The sequence below is a fragment of the Electrophorus electricus genome, chromosome 3, assembly GCF_041902795.1.
Source record: "Electrophorus electricus isolate QZ-2024a chromosome 3, ASM4190279v1, whole genome shotgun sequence".
Lineage (NCBI taxonomy): Eukaryota > Metazoa > Chordata > Actinopteri > Gymnotiformes > Gymnotidae > Electrophorus > Electrophorus electricus.
The window spans coordinates 32,193,099-32,212,085 of NC_137499.1; the positions used below are offsets into that span (position 1 = coordinate 32,193,099).

Genomic DNA, 18,987 nt, shown 5'->3' on the forward strand with positions numbered 1-18,987 from the left:
AGGATGTGGTCCAGATGACCCTCCAGGATGAGGAGGATGAGGACGTGGAGGAGGAAGATGATGAGGAAGATGAAGGCCCCTATATCCCCCCCGAGCTCAGCAGTGCTAGTGAGGTGCACAGTAGTAGTGAGGATGCCAGCTCCCTTACCTATTCTTCCAGCTCTGAGCACATACCGCCTCCACCCCTCACCCCCCCTCCCCCACCACCAGTTCAGTTTAATGATCCCCCTGTTCCTGGCAGCTTCACCCCTGACAACATGTCCCGACAGCTCACCTTCCGCCGCCACCCAGGACCTCCACCTCCACCCCCACCTAGGGCCAACCCTCCACCAAAGCGACAATCTATCCACAAGGTGCTCCCTACTCGAGAAGAGCTGATTGCTCACCAGGTTCTTCAGGAGCACCACTCTCTACCGGCTCAGCCCACAGTCCACCCCCAGCACCCTCTGCAGCAGATGCACCAGTCCCTACCCCCACTTCCCTCCCCTGACCTGTCTCCTTCATCCATCCCACGCCATGCCATCTACCAAATGCACCACCAGGCTCATCAAAGTCAGCAAGGCTATCAGATCCATCAGAGTCATCAGGTCCGACAGAGTCAACAAATGCAGCACAGTCATCAGGTTCATCAGACTCAATCACCTCAACCAAGCCACCAAATGCATCAGAACCACCAGGCACATCATTCTCACCAGACACAGCTCTCCAGTTCCATGGACAGGCTCGACAGAATTGAGCGTATAGAGAGGTCTGATAGACATGTTTATGATATTCATCAGCCTCCCCCTATGCACCCAGGTCAACAGGTTTCCCATGTTCATCATCAAAGCCATCAAGCTCACCTTTCTAGCTCCATGGACAGATTGGACAGACTGGAGAGGATGGAATGCTTAGAACGAATGGAGAGGATAGAAAAGATGGAGAGAGCTGACAGGCAGGTACATCACGTTGACCTGTCTCAGCCAACCGCTCATGCCCTTCACCAAGCACAACAGCTCCATCCAGGTCATCAGCCCATGTCTATCCATCCCAGTCTGCAGAGCCACCAAATCCATCAGGGTCACCACATCTATCCACCAGCCCAACCTGCTCCACCCTCTCACCAAACTCATCACATCCATCAAATCCACCATATCCATCAGACACAGCCTGTGCAGTCTACGCCTCAGTACCATCTTATCCACCAACCCCAACAGCCCTATCAGACCCAGATCCTCTCCACCTTCCAGCCCCAGCCTCCATCCCAACCTCCACCCCAACAGCACCAACAGCCCCAAAAGCAAACACATTATCATCAGCAGCAGCACCAACCGTATCAACAGCAGCAGCCGCAGCCACACCAAACCCACCAGTCCCACGCTCCCACTCAAGCCAGGCAGAGCCCTCACCCAATGCACCACCAGCACCACCATGAACCTCAACTTCAACCACAGATTCTTCCCCAGCCTCACCTTCAGGAGGGCTCCACCATGGAGCCCCCTCCACCTCCACCGTTACCTCCTCCCTGTGTTCCACCCCCTCTACCGCGGTCCTCACCACAGAAATCAGACTCCAGCCATATGAGTGTGAAAAGACTGCGCTGGGAGCAGGTGGAAAACTCTGAAGGAACTATCTGGGGACAGGTAAGGAACACAAGATACACATGAACATGCATTTATCTATAGTACCTTATAAACAAACAGCCTTTGAGTGAACTAAAATGGTCTTTTAGATTTTCTTTCTAGCTAACATCACTTTGTAATACACTTTGTAATACACGATCTTGTACAACTTGATTGGAAGAGCGCATATTTTGGAGGATGTTCAGGCAAGCCTATAATTCATGTAAATTAAAGCACTAAAGGAACAAGACAAGCTGAACAATTAGTTAGAGACCTTGTTGTCCCTTTGGATTTGCTATAGAGTCTTTTCTTCATCTAGTCTCATTATGCTCAAGGTTTTGGTCCATAGATTATTATGCATTGAGCGCAGTCCAATTTGAAAAATTGGAACTGAAGAAGTTAGCAATTTAAAAAAAGGACTCGGAGCCTAAATCTTTATATACATGTTGATGACTTTTGGATTAAGCGATGTCAAGGAGGAGTTCTTAAAAGGAAAGAATTAACCTTTTGAGGCACTTGCAATGCTATAGCTGCTATAACAGCAACAGAACAGTAAGAGTGTGGAACTCTTAATTAAATGTCCACCAGGATTAAAGGAATTTAGGCCTGCTGGGACTGTGTGAGTTTATTTCAGTCTGACACAACTGAGTGTGGGAGTGTGTTTAAGTCTATCAGTGCTGGGTGTGCTAGGGGAGGTTTGTTTTCTTTACTACAGCTTGGAGAGGATTCTGATTATGACAAGCTAAGTGACATGGTGAAATACCTGGACCTGGAATTGCATTTTGGCACACAAAAGGGTCCCAGTGAGTAAAATGTGTCTGGTACAGCTGCCGCCGTTTTGTGTTTGTTTTGTGCCTTTTTGCTTTTAGTTTTGTGTTACAGGTCCTCCAGAAGATGGCACTCTGACAAGAGCAGTAACAAGTGGCTGGTTCGACGTGTGACTGGTCATATTGGATCGAGAGCTGATTTGCTAATGAGACAATCAACCATCGGTTAAATACATCAGTTGAGAGTGTGCTGTTGCCCCATGATGTCTTGAGCGTTAGACTCCATGCGGTCACAGTAGATGCAGGTCTTGTAATAGGTTCTTTAATAGGGCCTTATGAGATTATATTGCACTCTGTGTGACAGGTTCTTTTAAGAGGTTTGAGAAGCTATGCTTAGGTGTTACCTAGAGCGCTTTGAGAAGTACTGGCTTTCCACCTATGGCTGTATGTGCATAGGAGTGTGAGTCAGTGTGTGTATACAGATATACACATTTTGTTGTTTATTCCTATTTTCATCTTTTGGCGCAGTAGAGGTGGATTCCATTTTCTTTTGCCCCTTTTCTCCTGTTTCGATGATAGGGCAGTTATGTCGTACTTCTCTTTTGTTTTTCTTTTCGTTTAGGGAATTGAATTTCCGGAGGGTTGTTAGTGTTTTGTGTATGTTGGCCTATGCCCACCCTAACGTTATGCTGCTGATATATTGTAAGTGTGTGATTAAATATATAAGTATACTGATAAAGTGGTTAATTATATTGCAAATCCTGCATCTCCGTGAGTTTTCATTTATGTTGCATCCTTTTGGCCTTAGACCATCAAGCCAGTACATTAGGGTCATAACATTGTCTGTGTGCCTGTGTGTGTTTTTGTGCATCTCTGTGTGAGAGAGAGAGAGAGAGAGAGAGAGAGAGAGAGAGAGAGAGAGAGTGAGAGAGCGAGAGAGAGAGAGAGAGAGAGAGAGAGAAGAAGAAGAAGAAGAAGAGAAAAGGAGAGAGAGAACCATGTGTTAAAATGTAAACAATGTTTTACTAGTTCAAAACCTACTCCTTGTCCTCATTGTGGGAGTTATATTGAATGCAGAGAGAAACTTCTGTAAAAGAAAAGCCTTTGATTTATGTGACTGGAGACAGTCACAGGCTTGATGCTGCTTGCCACAACAACCTGACACACATTTGAGGTTATTTTGGTTTTTTTTACTCCATGTTTTTAAGTCCTTTTATCATATTTCTACTGACTAACTCTTGGAAATTCAGTATTTCATATAACAGGCCCAATTGCAAATTAACTGATTTCTAGTTCTAAGAATAACTAATTAATTTCTGCAACTAGTTTCTTCACATCCTCACTATTAAATTATGTTTCAGTCTCTATTCCAGAACCCACACCTCAACCTGAGACGTTCAAAAAGAAAGATATTGTTGAGATTCTTTCCCATAAAAAAGCCTACAATGCCTGTGAGTAGGACAAGAACACTGAGGAATGCTTACTTTTTGTCTCATGTCCAGCATCTAATTGTGCTTGGTGGTGACAAGCTTGGGATGGTTGTGCTTATTTGAGATTTTGCTACCTTTCCATTATAAATGACACTTATAATCTTGCTAGTCTCTGTTAGGCTTTGCTGACCTCTTTTCGGTGTTGTCAGCCCATGCTAGACTGATTCTAATGCTGTTAACTTGTGATAGCTTGCTGAATGTTGTTAGCCAGGTTAGGCTGTCACTGGCTATTAGCCTTTGCCTGTCTGATCTGCTAACCCATGTCAAACTCTCTGCTCCGTACTGACTGCAGCCATCTTGATTGCCCATCTGAAGCTGTCTCCGGGTGAGCTGCGTCATGTGCTCATGACAATGTCGACTGATCGCCTGGAGCCAGCGCACATCAAACAGCTGCTGCTGTACGCACCTGACGACGAGGAGGTGAAGCAATATGAGCAGTACATGGACAACCCCAGCAAGCTCAGTGATCCTGATCAGTTTGTCCTGCAGGTTGGGACACATACATACACTTGACACAACTCATACCTGACATACACGGTTATGGATGAAACAGTTTGCAGGATGCATTGTATTTGTTTTATTGAAAAATCATACTAGTGCATTTGTGTCCGTATGTCTGTTTCCAGATGCTGTCGGTGCCTGAGTATAAGACCCGTCTGAAAAGCCTGCATTTTAAGTGCACACTGCAGGAGAAAACAGAGGAGATGAGAGGAGGCTACGATTTTGTCTACAAGGCTTCTTTGGAGCTCAAGAACAGTAAGAAGCTGGCAAAAATTCTGGAGGTAGATCATCATCTCTCTATGACTTCTCTGGGAAGTGCCCAAACAAATTATTTTTTTTTGCACACATGCATGCACACACACACACACACACCAAAATTGAGATGAGGCTGATGTCAAAGTTCCTCATACCCTTTCCTTAAACATCGGAACACCTCAAGCTCAATGCTTTTTTTGGCTCATTCCTCTATTACAGCTGAATGTTACTGTATCTTGCCCTATAGATTTCTGATGTAATAGTGCAACAGTGTAACACAGCAGTAGTGTGATTGTTCATCTGCCGCTCATTAGCTCTAAGTCTGCTTTTCTTTTATCTTTGATTTTCCAGTTTGTCCTTGCCATGGGGAATTACTTAAACAATGGCCAGCCCAAGGGAAGTAAGACCACTGGCTTCAAAATAAATTTCCTCACTGAAGTGAGTGCCTTCATTGATTTGTATAGATTTTTCTTCCCATTCTAATGATGGCAAACATGTTTTAGCCAGTCCTGATCTGTCATTTTTTAAAAATAAAGCTTTGGAATCGTGTTTAAATATATTTAAAAACTGAAATTCACACTTGCATAACTTAACTCTGAAGCTACACCATTTCCATGTGTATGTCACCCTTTTACCTTATAGCTTGCCACTACCAAAACAGTGGATGGCAAATCAACTTTCCTGCATATCCTGGTCAAATCATTGTGCCAACACTTTCCTGAGGTCCTGGACTTTGCCAAAGAGCTCAAAACTGTACCACTCGCTGCCAAAGGTGAGCAGCTGTGATTCTCTGACAGATTTTGATTGTAATTTCTCAGATCCACCCTACAACTGAAAAAAATCAAGGGGTTAGACTAGTACATACACATGAAGGATGACTAATAAGATTCACAATTTTCCCTTGTACTGTTGTATGTGTAGTGAATCAGAGGAACATCACATCAGATCTGAATGACCTGCACTCCATCATCCAGGATATTCGCTCAGCCTGTCTCAAGATGCCAGCCACTGCTGAGGACCGCTTCGCTGTTGTTATGAGTGTATCCTTCCAGAACAGCCTCTCTAGACTCTGCACATGGTGGTGGTACACAACCATGGTGGTGTTGGTGGTGGAGCATCTGAGACTCATTGTGTCTAGTCCCTGGGCATGGCAAATTTTGAACAGGGCCATTCCTGTGAGTAATAGATGATCCTGTGATTTGCAAATCCCTGCAGTACTTTGAGTCAAAACACTTACTGCTGAAAGGTAATGATTTACTCTTTAAAAGAAGACTTAAAGGCTGAAGGTAAACATTAGCACCCGTTAGCAGTATATGTAAACTTGGCCAAGCTGTTTGCAGAGAAGTTGTTTTAGGTGGAATGAACAAGCTGATGTCTCAGTGAAGGTTATTATGCATTTTCATCTCTTAATTTTTGCATATATAGGTTTTTTCCTTATTTGCAGCATTTGGCAGATGCACTTTTCCAGAGTTACTTACATATTTACCAGTATGACAGCATGTGCACTCTCTAGGAAACAAACACCTGACCTTGGTGTTGCTAACTCCTTGCTCTACCAGCTGAAGTACAGAAGAACAATATGTTTGTAACACAGACAGACAGATTTACAGAGAGCCACATAGACACACACACAATACCTCTAAAATAACTGCTAACATACCCATAAGCTGTATTAATTACATTTTCTAAAAACATTATCAACAGTATATTCAATGTATTTCCTAAACAGCATGCATAACAGGTCATATAGTGAAGTACTCTAGTATTCTTAATACTTTTATTTAGGTTAGAAATTTCATATTTTGGTTTTCTTAGTAGAGTTTAAATGAGGTGTACATTTAGTGTGTTTTGTATGTTAACTGGGTGCTACTGATTGGAGAGGTAAATATGAAGTGATCTGTCCCAAGCTAGGCTGGCTGTGCCTTAACCTGATGGCGTGTGCAGGGCTTCCTGGAGAACAGCCACCCAGCAGTGCAGTCTCTGGAGTCTCTCCAGCAGAGAGCCATGGAGGAGTTCTGTAAGGTGGCCTCCTTCTTTGGTGAGGACGGCAAGGCTACCACCACAGAGGCTTTCTTCGGCATCTTTGCCGAGTTCATCGCCAAGTTTGACGTGAGTTGCTCAGACACTATGGAAATGGTGTGCTTCCAGTGAATGTGTATTGTGTTGTTCATGTGAAGAAAATTCTGCTTCTGTGGTTATTCTAATGATTGGCTAGTGTGTAGTGTTTGTAGTAGGGAGGCCACTGAGGGACATTTCACTGTAATGCAGTAACATTTCTGTGCATGAAACCTGGATAACATGTATGGATGTTCTCATGAAATAAGTTCATATTATCGTGTGTGTGTGTGTGTGTGTGTGTGTGTTTCTCTTTGATTGTGTGTGTGTTACAGAGAGCTTTAATGGATAACCAGGCCACAGAGAATCCTCCAAGAAGCCCGCGCAGTCCCCGCATGGCGTCTCCTCTGGCATGGTGAAGAGACATACACACACAACACACAAATGCACATATTCATACATACATTATAAAAACACACTGTATTTTAATTCTACATTTATATAACACACACATACAGGCAAGCACACACACAGTGGCAAAACTGTTGATATACACTGACTCCACTGTAGCCAAAATGACTTCACATCTTATTCTTTGGTTCTATGGCATAGGCTACACGGAGTTATTTAATTTTTTTAAGTCAGTTTACAGGTTTCCACTTTGATCAGACTAAACAAATGAATTGAAGGCCTATAGCTGATGATAGAACATAGTGCTGCTTTTTGCTTGTGGCACTTACAAACCACGGCCATTTTTAAATGAAAAGAGGGTATGTAGCACCAGAATACCAAACAACTTATCCGTGTTCTAATGTACATATACATTATACAGATATAGTATTGAATAAGTTGTGAAACGCAAAAATGTGAACAGAACTGTGAAAGAAATGAAACAAAGATTAAAAACTTGTGGAAAATGCATTGGTATAGATTTAAATATAGATTATTTTGTGTTCAGAATGCCTGAGGTCTTTGTTCAAGAGATTTAACTGATTCTCATAGAATGTTCTTACAGAGGGCACTTCGGATATAACATATTGTGTTTATTATAGGGATATACTGTTGATTTATGATTATGCTAATGTCTTAACTAATAGAGTGATTCCTCATATGCCAGATGATTAGATGCAATATGATATGAAATAATATTATAAGAGGTTATAGTTTGCATAGATCTATTGTAGTAGCACAGCTGTGATCATGAGAAGAGTAGATGACATATTTCTGTACTGCTTTGCTTTGTTTCTTTTTTTTCTCAATCAGTATCCATAATAATCAAATAAAAAGGATGTGATTTTACACAGAAGTGTAAATATTTGTTGGTTTTCTATGGTTGTTGGTAATGGTTTTCTAAGGTTGGTAGTGAGGAATGCCACTTCTGCCCTGCTTTCTGCATTAACATACTGAGACTGTGATAATTTTTTAATCATCATATGTTGCTTTAAATGTTAAAGGCAATGAATTATTATAATAAATGTTTTATGTTCCCTTAATACTTTTACATTGATGGAACATACAAGATGGGAAAAGCAAATGTAGCTTTATTTATTTGAAAAGTACTTTCTTGTGTATATTTTGCATTCATTTGTTATTATTTATCATATTTTATTCTTTTTATTATTATTGTTTATTATTTCAAGTGTTCCATATGGGAAAATATTTTTATTTAGTGTACTAATATAATGTGGTTAAAACTGATTTACTTTTTTTGTTTAAATGTTTGAATTTTTCATAATGAAAAATATGTATGGTTTCTATGTATTATAATTATCATAATTGTTTAAATTCAGATTTAAGAGGCCTGGGGAGTTTGCAATGTAATCATAAAGTTATATAATCACAGGTTTACCAATATTTAAAAATACAATTGTGAAACCTTATATTAATTAACAATATCTTACTTGTTTCTCAAACAAAACCAAAAAAAAAAAAAAAGCCCTGTTAACATATACTATTCCCTATCATATAAAGTATAAATTTTGTTGTGCTTTACATTTAAAAACTTTTTATTTTTTTGGGGGGGGGGTTTATTCCTATCTTGACACTGTTTTCTTTGTGATCTGAGTTTGGCACCCACATTGCCATGGTCCTTGGACCTTTCTTAATGTTTATAATCCTGAACTGTGTTCAGTTTTATTCCACAGCTGGCAATTATGAATGTACTGTAATACCATGCGCTTGGATGCAATTCTTCAATATGCATGTTCTTCAGTTAAGTAATACTCTCAGAGCACCTCCAGTACACATTGTATGCCACTCATTTGAGAGACTTAAGTTATTGCAATTTATTTCATGTTTTCTTTGCTTTACGCCAACATGTTTTCTTATAATGTTGTCGCTCTACTCTGTAACTGTGGATAAATGTTGTTGCAACATCACTCTGTTAACGTTTTGGTAATAAAATCTCCTTACATTTTAACCAGCATGTGTAGTCTTATATAAGGAGTGAAAGAAAATCGGAATTTGATCCCATGGTCAGAAAGGACACTTCTAGAGAACAATGAGACCATAAGTGTCTGAAGGGTGAAGGTTTTTGACAGGCGATGCACTATAGCACCATGTGAATGCCTTGATGAGAAAGACCGACATTCTGTCTCCACCTGCGAGCACTGGTGAGTGGATCGTTTCATCTCCCCTCTACACTGATACATGGCAGATGGCATTGTGCAGGCCGATTTTAGTGCACCTGTCATGCGGGTGCGGGAGGCTGTTTTATTATCAGCCATGACTCAGTGGTGAGAGTTCGTTACACTCAGAGTCATTTTGTTTCATAGTGAGAAGGTGGTGCGTGGAAGTGATGGTGAAAGGACACTGTGTGATAACTGATCTACCAACAACATTGTGACAGCTGTTTAAGGCCATCCTGAACTTTTCTTCATGTATGAAGTCACCTTATAAAGACATGAAAAACTACAAAACTGTGTTTGTAAAACATAGTGTAAGACAGACTGTGTTGTGATATGAAATTTAGTTCTGCTGTGGTTATAATACATTTTAAGTGAGTGGTAAATCAATACTCATTCAGTTCAGTTCAATTAATATTTAGTTCAATCTTATTTTAAATAAAAGCTATTTAAAAACATAGATTTAAACATAGATTTAATCCTAGACTAAATGTAATCTACAAAGCACAATGACTGCATGGTTTAGTCCAAGAACAGGTTCAAAGACTTAAAATATTGTGTTTCAGCAGTAATATTTTACTATGTAGTTTCCAGATTCTGTCATTTGCCTTATTGTGTAACTGAATGACTAAGCAGTGCTGTAAAACACAATTGCTAATTACATTTGGAAAAAGCACAATCCATAGAGAACTCAGGGCTGCAATATTATGGTCCATTTAAAAGGTTGATAATGTGTGCTCTTACATTTATTTGTTGTGTGTGAGTGAGAGATGGCATCGAATAATCATCTGCTGTGTTTACTGTAGTTTGAACGACTTTTGCTTCCTGACCCATTTGACCTTTGACATTATGGCTAGCACAGAGATGCCTAATGTCTCTCCTGCACCCACTAAAGAAGACTCACAGGGACCCAAGAGCCTACCTGCTGCTGATATAGCAGTGCTAGTGGTGTATTTCTTATTGATCTTGGCAGTAGGACTATGGGTAGGCTTCTTTGCAAGAACTCTCATATCACTGATAAGGTCCTACACACATATATATTTCTCCAGAAAATAAAAGTTGATTTGAAGTCTTCCAAGGCAAATAAACTACACTAGTTTGCAATTGGAATGATGTCATTACGATATGTTTTTTTAGATGTCAGCTAATAGATAACATTTTTAAGTAATTGTATCTGTTGAGTGTCACATATATGCCTTATTGTCTTACCTCGTTCATTTCAAGTCTATGTGGAAAACCAAGAGAAGTACAGTCAACGGATATTTTCTAGCAGGCAAAAACATGACCTGGTGGCCGGTGAGTCCCAACAGCTGACATTAACGAGGGCAGTTTCTTCAGGCGCATCTAATTGCAGCTAGTGAAGGGTTTGCTAATGGTGAGCATTGTTTGCAGGTGGGAACGTCCTTGTTTGCCAGTAATGTGGGCAGTGGCCACTTCATTGGGCTGGCAGGCTCAGGAGCTGCAGCTGGCATTGGCCCTGTTGCATACGAGTGGAATGTAAGGCTCCAGTGCCACAAACCATTTTAAATTGTGCTGAATTCTTACTGTTTGGATAAGTGGTGAGGAATGGATAATTTCCATTTCAGAAAAAACCTAAACTACATTTAAAACTCAGCAATCAGGAAAAATAGCATGACCTAGCTTATGGTTCACATAAGATATTCCTGAATTCCTAGCTAAAATTCATGTTGAATTTTGAGAAATGAAGTTTACTGAAGGTGAGTGCTATTAATGTCACTGTTTATTCATACTGGCAGGGTATGCTGATGGTCCTGGTTCTAGGCTGGTTCTTCCTACCCATCTACATTGCTTCAGGGGTAAGAGAATGCAACCAGGCTTCTAGACTATATACTGCAGTACATGACTGATGTTTTGTAATTCATATTCAATGCACATACTGTTCATCAAAGGTATGTTAATGTTCTCCTAGGTGACAACTATGCCTGAGTATCTTCAGAGAAGATTTGGGGGCAAAAGAATTCAGATATTTATTGCCATCTTGTATTTATTTATTTACATCTTTACAAAAATATCAGTAAGTACATTACAATTTTGAGGTTTTGTGTGCTGGTTTTCTGAACATTTGCAGTAGCTTTAAAATGTATTTATTGATCATAAACTATTTTAAAAAAAAATACTAACATAAATAACACAATTCAACACACATAAAAACCAGAATTTGTGTGTTTGCATTCTTGTATAATGGAAATTAGCATTTTACTTGATATAACCTCCATTAAATCCTGGCATGTGTTCCCAGAAGTGCGACCATGCTCAGTACAGTGTGTGTGCAGGTGGATATGTACGCTGGTGCAGTGTTCATTCAGCAGGCTCTTGGCTGGGATATTTATCTGGCTGTGGTACTTCTTCTCGTCATCACAGCTTTCTACACAGTAGCAGGTGAATGCTCACTGAGTACTTAATAACATGCTTAAAAAACAAAACCAAAGAATGTTTTTACTGTCCTTTTCCCCACTTTAAACAAGGAATTAGCCTGACAGTATTCTTCAGACTAACATATTTATGCTAACATAAGGATATATTTTTTACTAGAGTCTACAAAGCACTGCTGTAAGTCTCTTTGAATAAGGGTGTCTGATAAATGTGGTAAATGTACACATAAGAGTAGCAGGTGAGAGGGTCTTTCCACCTCACTACATATACTGAGCTCCTCATTTAAAACACATTCAGTGAGATGCAAACACACTAATTGTTTGATTTTGGATTTGTCATGTGAGAAGTGTGGGCCAGTGTCCACTTTGCTGTCCCATTTTGAAGCACGCTTGTCTGGGTATGCTTACAGGTGGCCTTGCTGCAGTCATCTACACAGATGCAGCTCAGACTCTGGTCATGCTGATGGGGGCCCTGACGCTTATGGGCTTCAGTATGTGCTGATTATCGTATCCTGCTCTATGTGGATTTCCATGCACAATAAACACAAAATAACATCAGAATTCTCCTCTAATTTTCAACCTTGCTCTTGCTCTCATGTTTTGTCTGGGTGGAGGTTTCACAGAGGTTGGGGGGTGGCAAGCTGTCTTTGATAGATATAGCAGTGCCATCCCCTCCATTAGACCCCCAAACACCACCTGTGGGATCCCTCGTGAAGATGCCTTCCACCTTTTCCGTGACCCTCTGACCTCTGACCTACCCTGGCCAGGTGTGCTGCTGGGCATGTCCATCCCATCCATGTGGTACTGGTGTTCTGACCAGGTGAGGGAGGAGAAAAAGCTGAGTCATTTATACAGTTCTACCATGGTGCTACCAAGGACACCGATACTGGACACATTGTGCTAATTGGACACAAATATTGGACACATGCTACCAAGAACACAGATATTGGATATATGGTGCAAAAAGAATACAGATATTGCAAAAAACTCATCATAGAACAGCATTTTTTTTTTTCAATGATCAATTATGGGTGCACCAAAACTTCTAACTACTTACTATTATGTCTTTGAAGACTGCTGTAGTCATGCAGTAGACATAAACTGAGGTTCAAGATCTATTTATTTGAGTGCTCCCCATTACAATAGATCTAAGCCTGTGTGTGAGATGTGATTCTTTGAGCAATCATTGGTTCATGTGTGTGTGCAGGTTATAGTGCAGCGTTCCCTGGCTGCTAAGAACCTACTACATGCTAAAGGAGGGTCTCTGCTGGCTGCCTACCTCAAGGTCCTGCCCTTTTTCATGATGCTTCTGCCTGGTATGATCAGCAGAATACTGTATCCAGGTCTGTACTGGGTTGACTAGCATGTTTAAATGGCTCTCATATAGAGGATATTCGTCCCACATTTCATGCTGTTAAACTGCTGGACTATTCAGTGCATCCTACCCATTTTGGTTGTCTGTGGTGTGACTGTGTAGATGAGGTAGCATGTGCTGACCCAGAGGCGTGTAAGAAGGTTTGTGGAAATTCGGTGGGCTGCTCGGATATTGCTTATGCCAAACTTGTCATGGAACTCCTTCCTTCAGGTGAAGATTTTGATCAGCCTCTTCAGTCTGTTTACTTCATTTATTTGTTTGATCTCAAAAATGTTTATGGTTGACGTTTGCGTGTCTATGTGCAGGACTGCGGGGTCTCATGATGGCTGTGTTGCTGGCTGCTCTTATGTCTTCCCTGACCTCCATCTTCAACAGCTCCAGCACACTCTTCACCATGGACCTGTGGAGACACATGCGCCGTGCCTCTGAGTGGGAGCTCATGATCGTGGGCAGGTAGGACATTAATACTTACACATCATGTCACTAATGCCCAGGCCAGTATAAGCACTCCTGCTATCCATGGTTCATGTGGTCTGCTGGTCTCACTGTAACTGACATTGAAGGAGAGTTGTCACTTTGTATGTTTTAGTGATATTGTAGAATTTGTCTAGCTCTGTACTATTTTCAAAAGCATTTACATTATTTAACCAACACTTTTATCTAAAGCAACTTACAATTATGACTGAGTACAATTTGAACAAATGAAGGTTAAGAGCCTTGCTCAGGGGCCCAACAGTGGCAACTTGGCAGTAGGGGGACTTGAACTGGCAACCTTCTGGTTACTAGTTAAGTACCTTAACCATGGAGCTACCACTACATGCAGTTGTGATGTTACATTGTTTAAGAAAATGTTACCTGTAACGCTTAACGAACACTGAATTGCATGTGCAGTAGAAACTGTACAGCAAGCAAAAGTGCTTGCAGAGCTGATGAAGGACCTCTGTCCAAAATATTCTGTTACTCTGTTACTCATGTCTGCAATTTTTATTACCTCTACATCTTTTACTACAGTACACCACAGTTACTCTCAGGAATCTTCATATATAGCTATATGTGTGTGTGTTCAGAGTGTTTGTACTTGTATTAGTGGTGGTGTCAGTGTTATGGATCCCTCTGGTTCAAGCCAGTCAGGGTGGACAGCTTTTCATCTACATCCAATCTATCAGCATCTACCTACAGCCCCCTGTCTCTGTTGTGTTCCTGATGGGCTGCTTCTGGAAAAGGACAAATGAGAAGGTACTCTGTATAATCAGTCAGTCAGCAGTGTTGACTGCATTCTAGTGGGATAGATTAGCCGTGGTATGTATGCATACTCTAAGTCTTGTTTCTTTAAAGATTTTCTGTCTAAGTGGTTTTGCCAGTTAAACAGCAATATATTTGAAGAATAACTAATAATGTAATTGTCGAATCAGGCATTTATGTTAATAAATACACTATATGTCAGCTAGTATGTAATGGTTAAGTTGTATTACTATGTATGTATGTACATACAGCATGCAGTATAAGTGGGACAGAGGATATGGCTACAAATCTGAACTTGATGTGTTGAACTTCATTCATGTGCCTGCTCAGGGGGCCTTCTGGGGCTTGGTGCTGGGTCTGCTGGTTGGACTTGTACGTATGATTCTGGATTTCATCTACCCGGTACCGCAGTGCTACGAGACAGATAGTAGACCTGATGTCATCAAATACGTGCACTACCTGTATTTCTCCATCATCCTCTCTTTGTTCACACTGACTGTGGTGGTGTGCATCAGTCTGACTGCAGAAAAACCCACAGAAGAACAGGTCTCTCTTGCACACACGTCTCTCTCAGACACCATACACTCACAATACCGCTTGTGATAACAGCATTTAATTCAGAAGTTGAAGTGTACAGGAGCAAAAGGTCTATACAAGTATAGAAGTGTCTCATAATCCAACATCAAAAACTGTCTAATTCCATATTAGCCAATATATAAATCTTGTGTGTTGCAGATAAGTCGCCTGACATGGTTTACAAGGTTAGATCCTGTGCAGAGGAGTGAAGCAGATAAGGAAGCTGCATTTCATATTCCTGACCCTGGAACGCATGAAACAGAAAAGAGCAGCGTAAATATTGAGGAGTGCCCAAAAGGTTTGTTACACTGATAAACAAATTTTTGAGAGAATTTTTTTCCTCCACTGTTTTTCGTGTTAGATTTTAACACGCTGAACACAAAAATGTATTTATAATGTCTGTGTCACGTACCATTTATCAGAAAATTGTGATTTTCATTAAGCATTGTCAAGTGTCTAGCGGCGTACACTGTGATGGCAATGCTGGCAACATGAAACAGTACTAGATTTTCATTTATAATCACTGTCTGATGCTTCACGGATAAGAGTCCAACAATAGTCTCCCATCATAGACGGATTCCATTTGCCCTAATACCATTTCTCCATCTTGGCCATGTCTTGATGAAACCTTTCACCATGTTCGTCACTCATGGTGCCGAGCTTGTCTGGGAAGAAGTCCAAGTGGGAATGAAGAAAATGTATCTTACGTGACATGTTGCACTTTATCGATTTGTATGCCTGAAGCAGACACTGAACTTGTTTTTCATAGTCAGGTGCTTTGTAGTTACCTAGAAAGTTACAAACGACATTCTTGAAGGCTGTCCACACTACACATTCTGCACCCTGCAGAAGACCATCAAAGTGGCTATCATTCATCACATCTTGGATCTGTGGGCCAAAGACCTTCTTTTATCTTGGCATCACTTATGCGTGGAAACATCTGCCGCAGATAAGCAAAGGCCTCACTTTGCTTGTTCATTGCCTTAATGAAATCTTTCATTAGCCCAAGTTTGATGTGCAAAGTCGGAAGAAATATCTTCTTTGGATCTACCAGTGGGTCATGGGTGTAACATTCTTCTGACCTGGCACCAGTTTCTTGCGGGAAGGCCAGACCTTTCTGATGTAATGCGAATCTCTTGCTCGACTGTTCCACTCACAAAGGAAGCAACGATACTTGGTGTAACAAAGCTGCAGACCGAGTAGAATTGCAACTACCTTAAGATCACCACACAAATTCCAGTTGTATCTCGAGTACTGAATGTGGTTCAGCAGAAGCTGCATGTTCTCATACATTTCTTTCATATGAATGGCATGTCCGATAGGTATGGAAGAGTAACTATTGCCATTGTGCAGCAAAACAGCCTTCAAGCTCAAGACTGATGAGATAATAAACAGTCGCCATTCTGATGGTTCATGCCCACCACCGAGAGCACAAAACAATCCATCGATGTCAACAAAAAGTCAGACTGTCAACTTGACTGAAATATTTTGTCAAATCTTCATGACGGCTGCGAAATACTGAAATGTTCGTGCCGAATGACAAAAGATTCCATCCTTGCAGCCTTGACCCAAGCAGCTCTGCCTGACTCTTTGATAAACCCAAATCTCTGACCAGATCATTCAGCTCTACCTGAGATAATAAATGAGGGTTGCTGGATGTTGATGGCACGAAGTCTGGATCAGCAGCAGCTTCCATCTGCATCAGCTCACCATTACTGCCTACCTCCTCATCCTCATCCTGTAATGTCCACACATTTTGGAGGTTTTGGAACAGGAAGACTGTCATCATGCAGCACTGGTCTTATTGCCGATGCAAGGTTCGGGTACTCAATAAACTTCCGGTTCTTTGAAGAATATCCTGATACATTCGTCATGCAAAAGTAACAATCAGTTATGATCCTTCTGCTCCCTCCATATCATTGGGATAGCAAATGGCATGGATGGTCGCACACCTTTCAACCTAGCTCGCAGACTACTAGCACAAGATGCACAACATATTATGAGGAGCCCATGATTTGTCATGGTCACCAATTTTGCACCCAAAGTATAACTCGTACGCCTTCTTAATGAGTACAGTCATACTCCTTTTCAGTGCTTTCAGAGTAAACAGGCCACATATGTAATAAAACATGTCACAACTATTACGACGTTGGCACGACATTTCAGAATCTATATGAAATCAAGTCCACAGTCTTTAAACTCAACAGTTTCAGTTATATGAAACACTCATGTGCACAGACGTTACATAGAAAGACTGTTACTCGCTGCAACTGCTAGTTATGTAAGGCTGCGTTGACATGGAAAAAAGCTAGAATCTTGCAGCTGAGCTTGGACTTGCCCAAGCATGCCCGATCAAGTTACTGCATGATCAGAAAGAATTCCTTTGTGTACTTTAACAAATTTAGTCTCTATTAATGTTACATTGGTCACAGCCATCAAAAATATGATTTTAACCAAATAAATAAATAAAATTTACTGGCAAGCAAGTAAATCTATATACATGATATTATGTCTCAAAATTTCATAATGATTGTAAAACAAAAACAGCCGTTTCTCAAAAACCGTACGTGATGTAAAAATTTAGAAGTTTTTTCTGTGATTAGCATCAAAAGGTCTATTTGGAACACCATAAACTGTAAAGGAAACAAAAACCTTGTAAACCAGCGTTATCCTTTGGTGAGACTTGCATGCATAACAGACCCAAAGTGTTTAATGTTCAGAGTAAAAGCTCTTTAAAAAAATAAATAAAAAATCAGCCTTGGTCTGTACACTCAGAGATGCCTTCAGTGTAGACATGACAGTGTCGACATAGCGATGACAGGTGAACCAGCAGGGGGAGCCAGATAGTTGCAATATATAAATCTTTTATGGCTGTAACATGAGAATCCGAAGCTGGAAATCTTTTTTTCAAATTCCCCTGAAAGGTCCAAATGTATATGTCAAAAATATAGACTGAGTATGCTGAAAGTAGAGGTATTTTAGATATGATTTTAGATATGATTTTTGCTTTTCTTTTTAAAAAAAATCATGATCCCAAAATCTACATGTGAGTGCATTGAAAACATTAAAACACTTTTATATTCAATAACAGACCATGTTCCATAGGTGAAGGATGTGGGAGCGGTGGACTGCATGTTTTGAGAGGATTGCCTGCCCAATAATTCCCACTCACAGCAGTCTTGTGATTTTACACAAGAATGTTGATCCAAAATGATCATTTTAAAATCATATAATTTTCATCTCTTTCTTCCCAGACTCAAGTAGTATAAACCAAAATGGAAAGACTCCATCTAAGCTGAAGAACATCTTGCTCTGGCTGTGCGGAATGAAGCAAGAATCTGGAGGAGAAAATGCCCCTCCATCCCTTCCTGATACAGTGGTATGTTCCCTGGAGGAAGACCCACGCCTAAGGCATGTAGTAAATGGAAATCTTATTGTCTGCCTGTCTGTAGCAGTGTTTCTCATCGCCTACTGGGCATGAGACAATCTTATTGTCTGCCTGTCTGTAGCAGTGTTTCTCATCGCCTACTGGGCATGAGAGATCTGAGCTCCCAAACTGCCACTTCTTAAGGTTGTGTTTGACTGGTAGTATCAGTAGGCAAACAATGATAATCCCTCAAAATCAAGTTAACATTTTGGATTATATATCTTTTGGTAGTTATCAAACAACTAATCTCTTGTAAATCAGTTGCATTATTGGGTTTCTGCAATTTCATCTCAATGTTTATCACTCATTTCGCACATTTATGATCATTCCAAAATGGAATAAGATTGTTCTAAAATGGACAAAATGAGGTTTTGGGAGGAGAAAACTTCCAATGATGAGAAAAGTGCTATGGCTATAGTATTTATTTAGAATGAGCCATTGAGGAGTTTTTGAATATTACTGCAGTAACATTTATACTGCGGTTCAAGTGAACCTTTTTGGTTATTTGTCTTAAGAAATCGTCTGTTATCCCTAAGGTTTATTAATAAACATTCATACAAAACTGACACATCTCAAAGAGTTTATTTTAAATTCAAATTTTATTTATTTTTCTTATTGCCAGGCGTTTTATTAGGTATTTGTGTATCATAAAAGTTGCCATGTAGGAAATACAGCAGCAAT

The 18,987-nt window shown here is 40.5% G+C and overlaps 2 protein-coding genes across 8 annotated transcripts in view; both read left to right on the forward strand.

Annotated features, from left to right (window-relative positions):
* Positions 1-9,088, forward strand: part of grid2ipa (glutamate receptor, ionotropic, delta 2 (Grid2) interacting protein, a) — a 29,759-nt gene extending 20,671 nt beyond the window's left edge. For all 3 annotated transcript variants that reach the window (XM_035524801.2, XM_081711145.1, XM_035524829.2), the window contains 10 exons: positions 3-1,622; positions 2,317-2,404; positions 3,730-3,819; positions 4,151-4,347; positions 4,485-4,640; positions 4,966-5,052; positions 5,257-5,386; positions 5,536-5,654; positions 6,559-6,723; positions 7,005-9,088. In XM_035524801.2, coding sequence (XP_035380694.1) covers positions 3-1,622; positions 2,317-2,404; positions 3,730-3,819; positions 4,151-4,347; positions 4,485-4,640; positions 4,966-5,052; positions 5,257-5,386; positions 5,536-5,654; positions 6,559-6,723; positions 7,005-7,088 — 2,736 coding nt within the window. In that variant the 3' untranslated portion in view covers positions 7,089-9,088. The remainder of the gene's footprint in view (positions 1-2; positions 1,623-2,316; positions 2,405-3,729; positions 3,820-4,150; positions 4,348-4,484; positions 4,641-4,965; positions 5,053-5,256; positions 5,387-5,535; positions 5,655-6,558; positions 6,724-7,004) is intronic.
* A 70-nt stretch (positions 9,089-9,158) lies between these two features.
* Positions 9,159-18,758, forward strand: slc5a11 (solute carrier family 5 member 11). 5 transcript variants are annotated; one of them, XM_081711148.1, is made up of 17 exons: positions 9,159-9,281; positions 9,444-9,548; positions 10,100-10,277; positions 10,518-10,589; positions 10,686-10,790; positions 11,051-11,110; positions 11,224-11,328; positions 11,588-11,693; positions 12,097-12,177; positions 12,301-12,506; positions 12,894-13,029; positions 13,164-13,271; positions 13,367-13,514; positions 14,129-14,297; positions 14,634-14,849; positions 15,039-15,177; positions 18,134-18,758. In XM_081711148.1, exons 3-17 carry the CDS (start codon positions 10,143-10,145, stop codon positions 18,358-18,360), a joined length of 2,013 nt encoding a protein of 670 aa, XP_081567274.1. In that variant the 5' UTR covers positions 9,159-9,281; positions 9,444-9,548; positions 10,100-10,142; the 3' UTR covers positions 18,361-18,758. The 5 variants fall into 5 exon arrangements, with proteins under 5 accessions (XP_081567274.1, XP_026859128.2, XP_026859130.2 ...); XM_027003327.3 differs by lacking the exon at positions 9,444-9,548; XM_027003329.3 differs by lacking the exon at positions 9,444-9,548 and having other exon boundaries at positions 10,151-10,277.
* Positions 18,759-18,987: the final 229 nt, after the last annotated feature.

Coding starts and splice junctions, on each gene's coding strand:
- slc5a11 (XM_081711146.1), top strand. CDS start 9,630: ATGAAATTTAGTTCTGCTGTGGTTATAATACATTTTAA. Junction 11,111..11,223: donor CCATCTACATTGCTTCAGGG/GTAAGAGAATGC, acceptor ATGTTCTCCTAG/GTGACAACTATGCCTGAGTA. Junction 11,329..11,587: donor ACATCTTTACAAAAATATCA/GTAAGTACATTA, acceptor GTGTGTGTGCAG/GTGGATATGTACGCTGGTGC.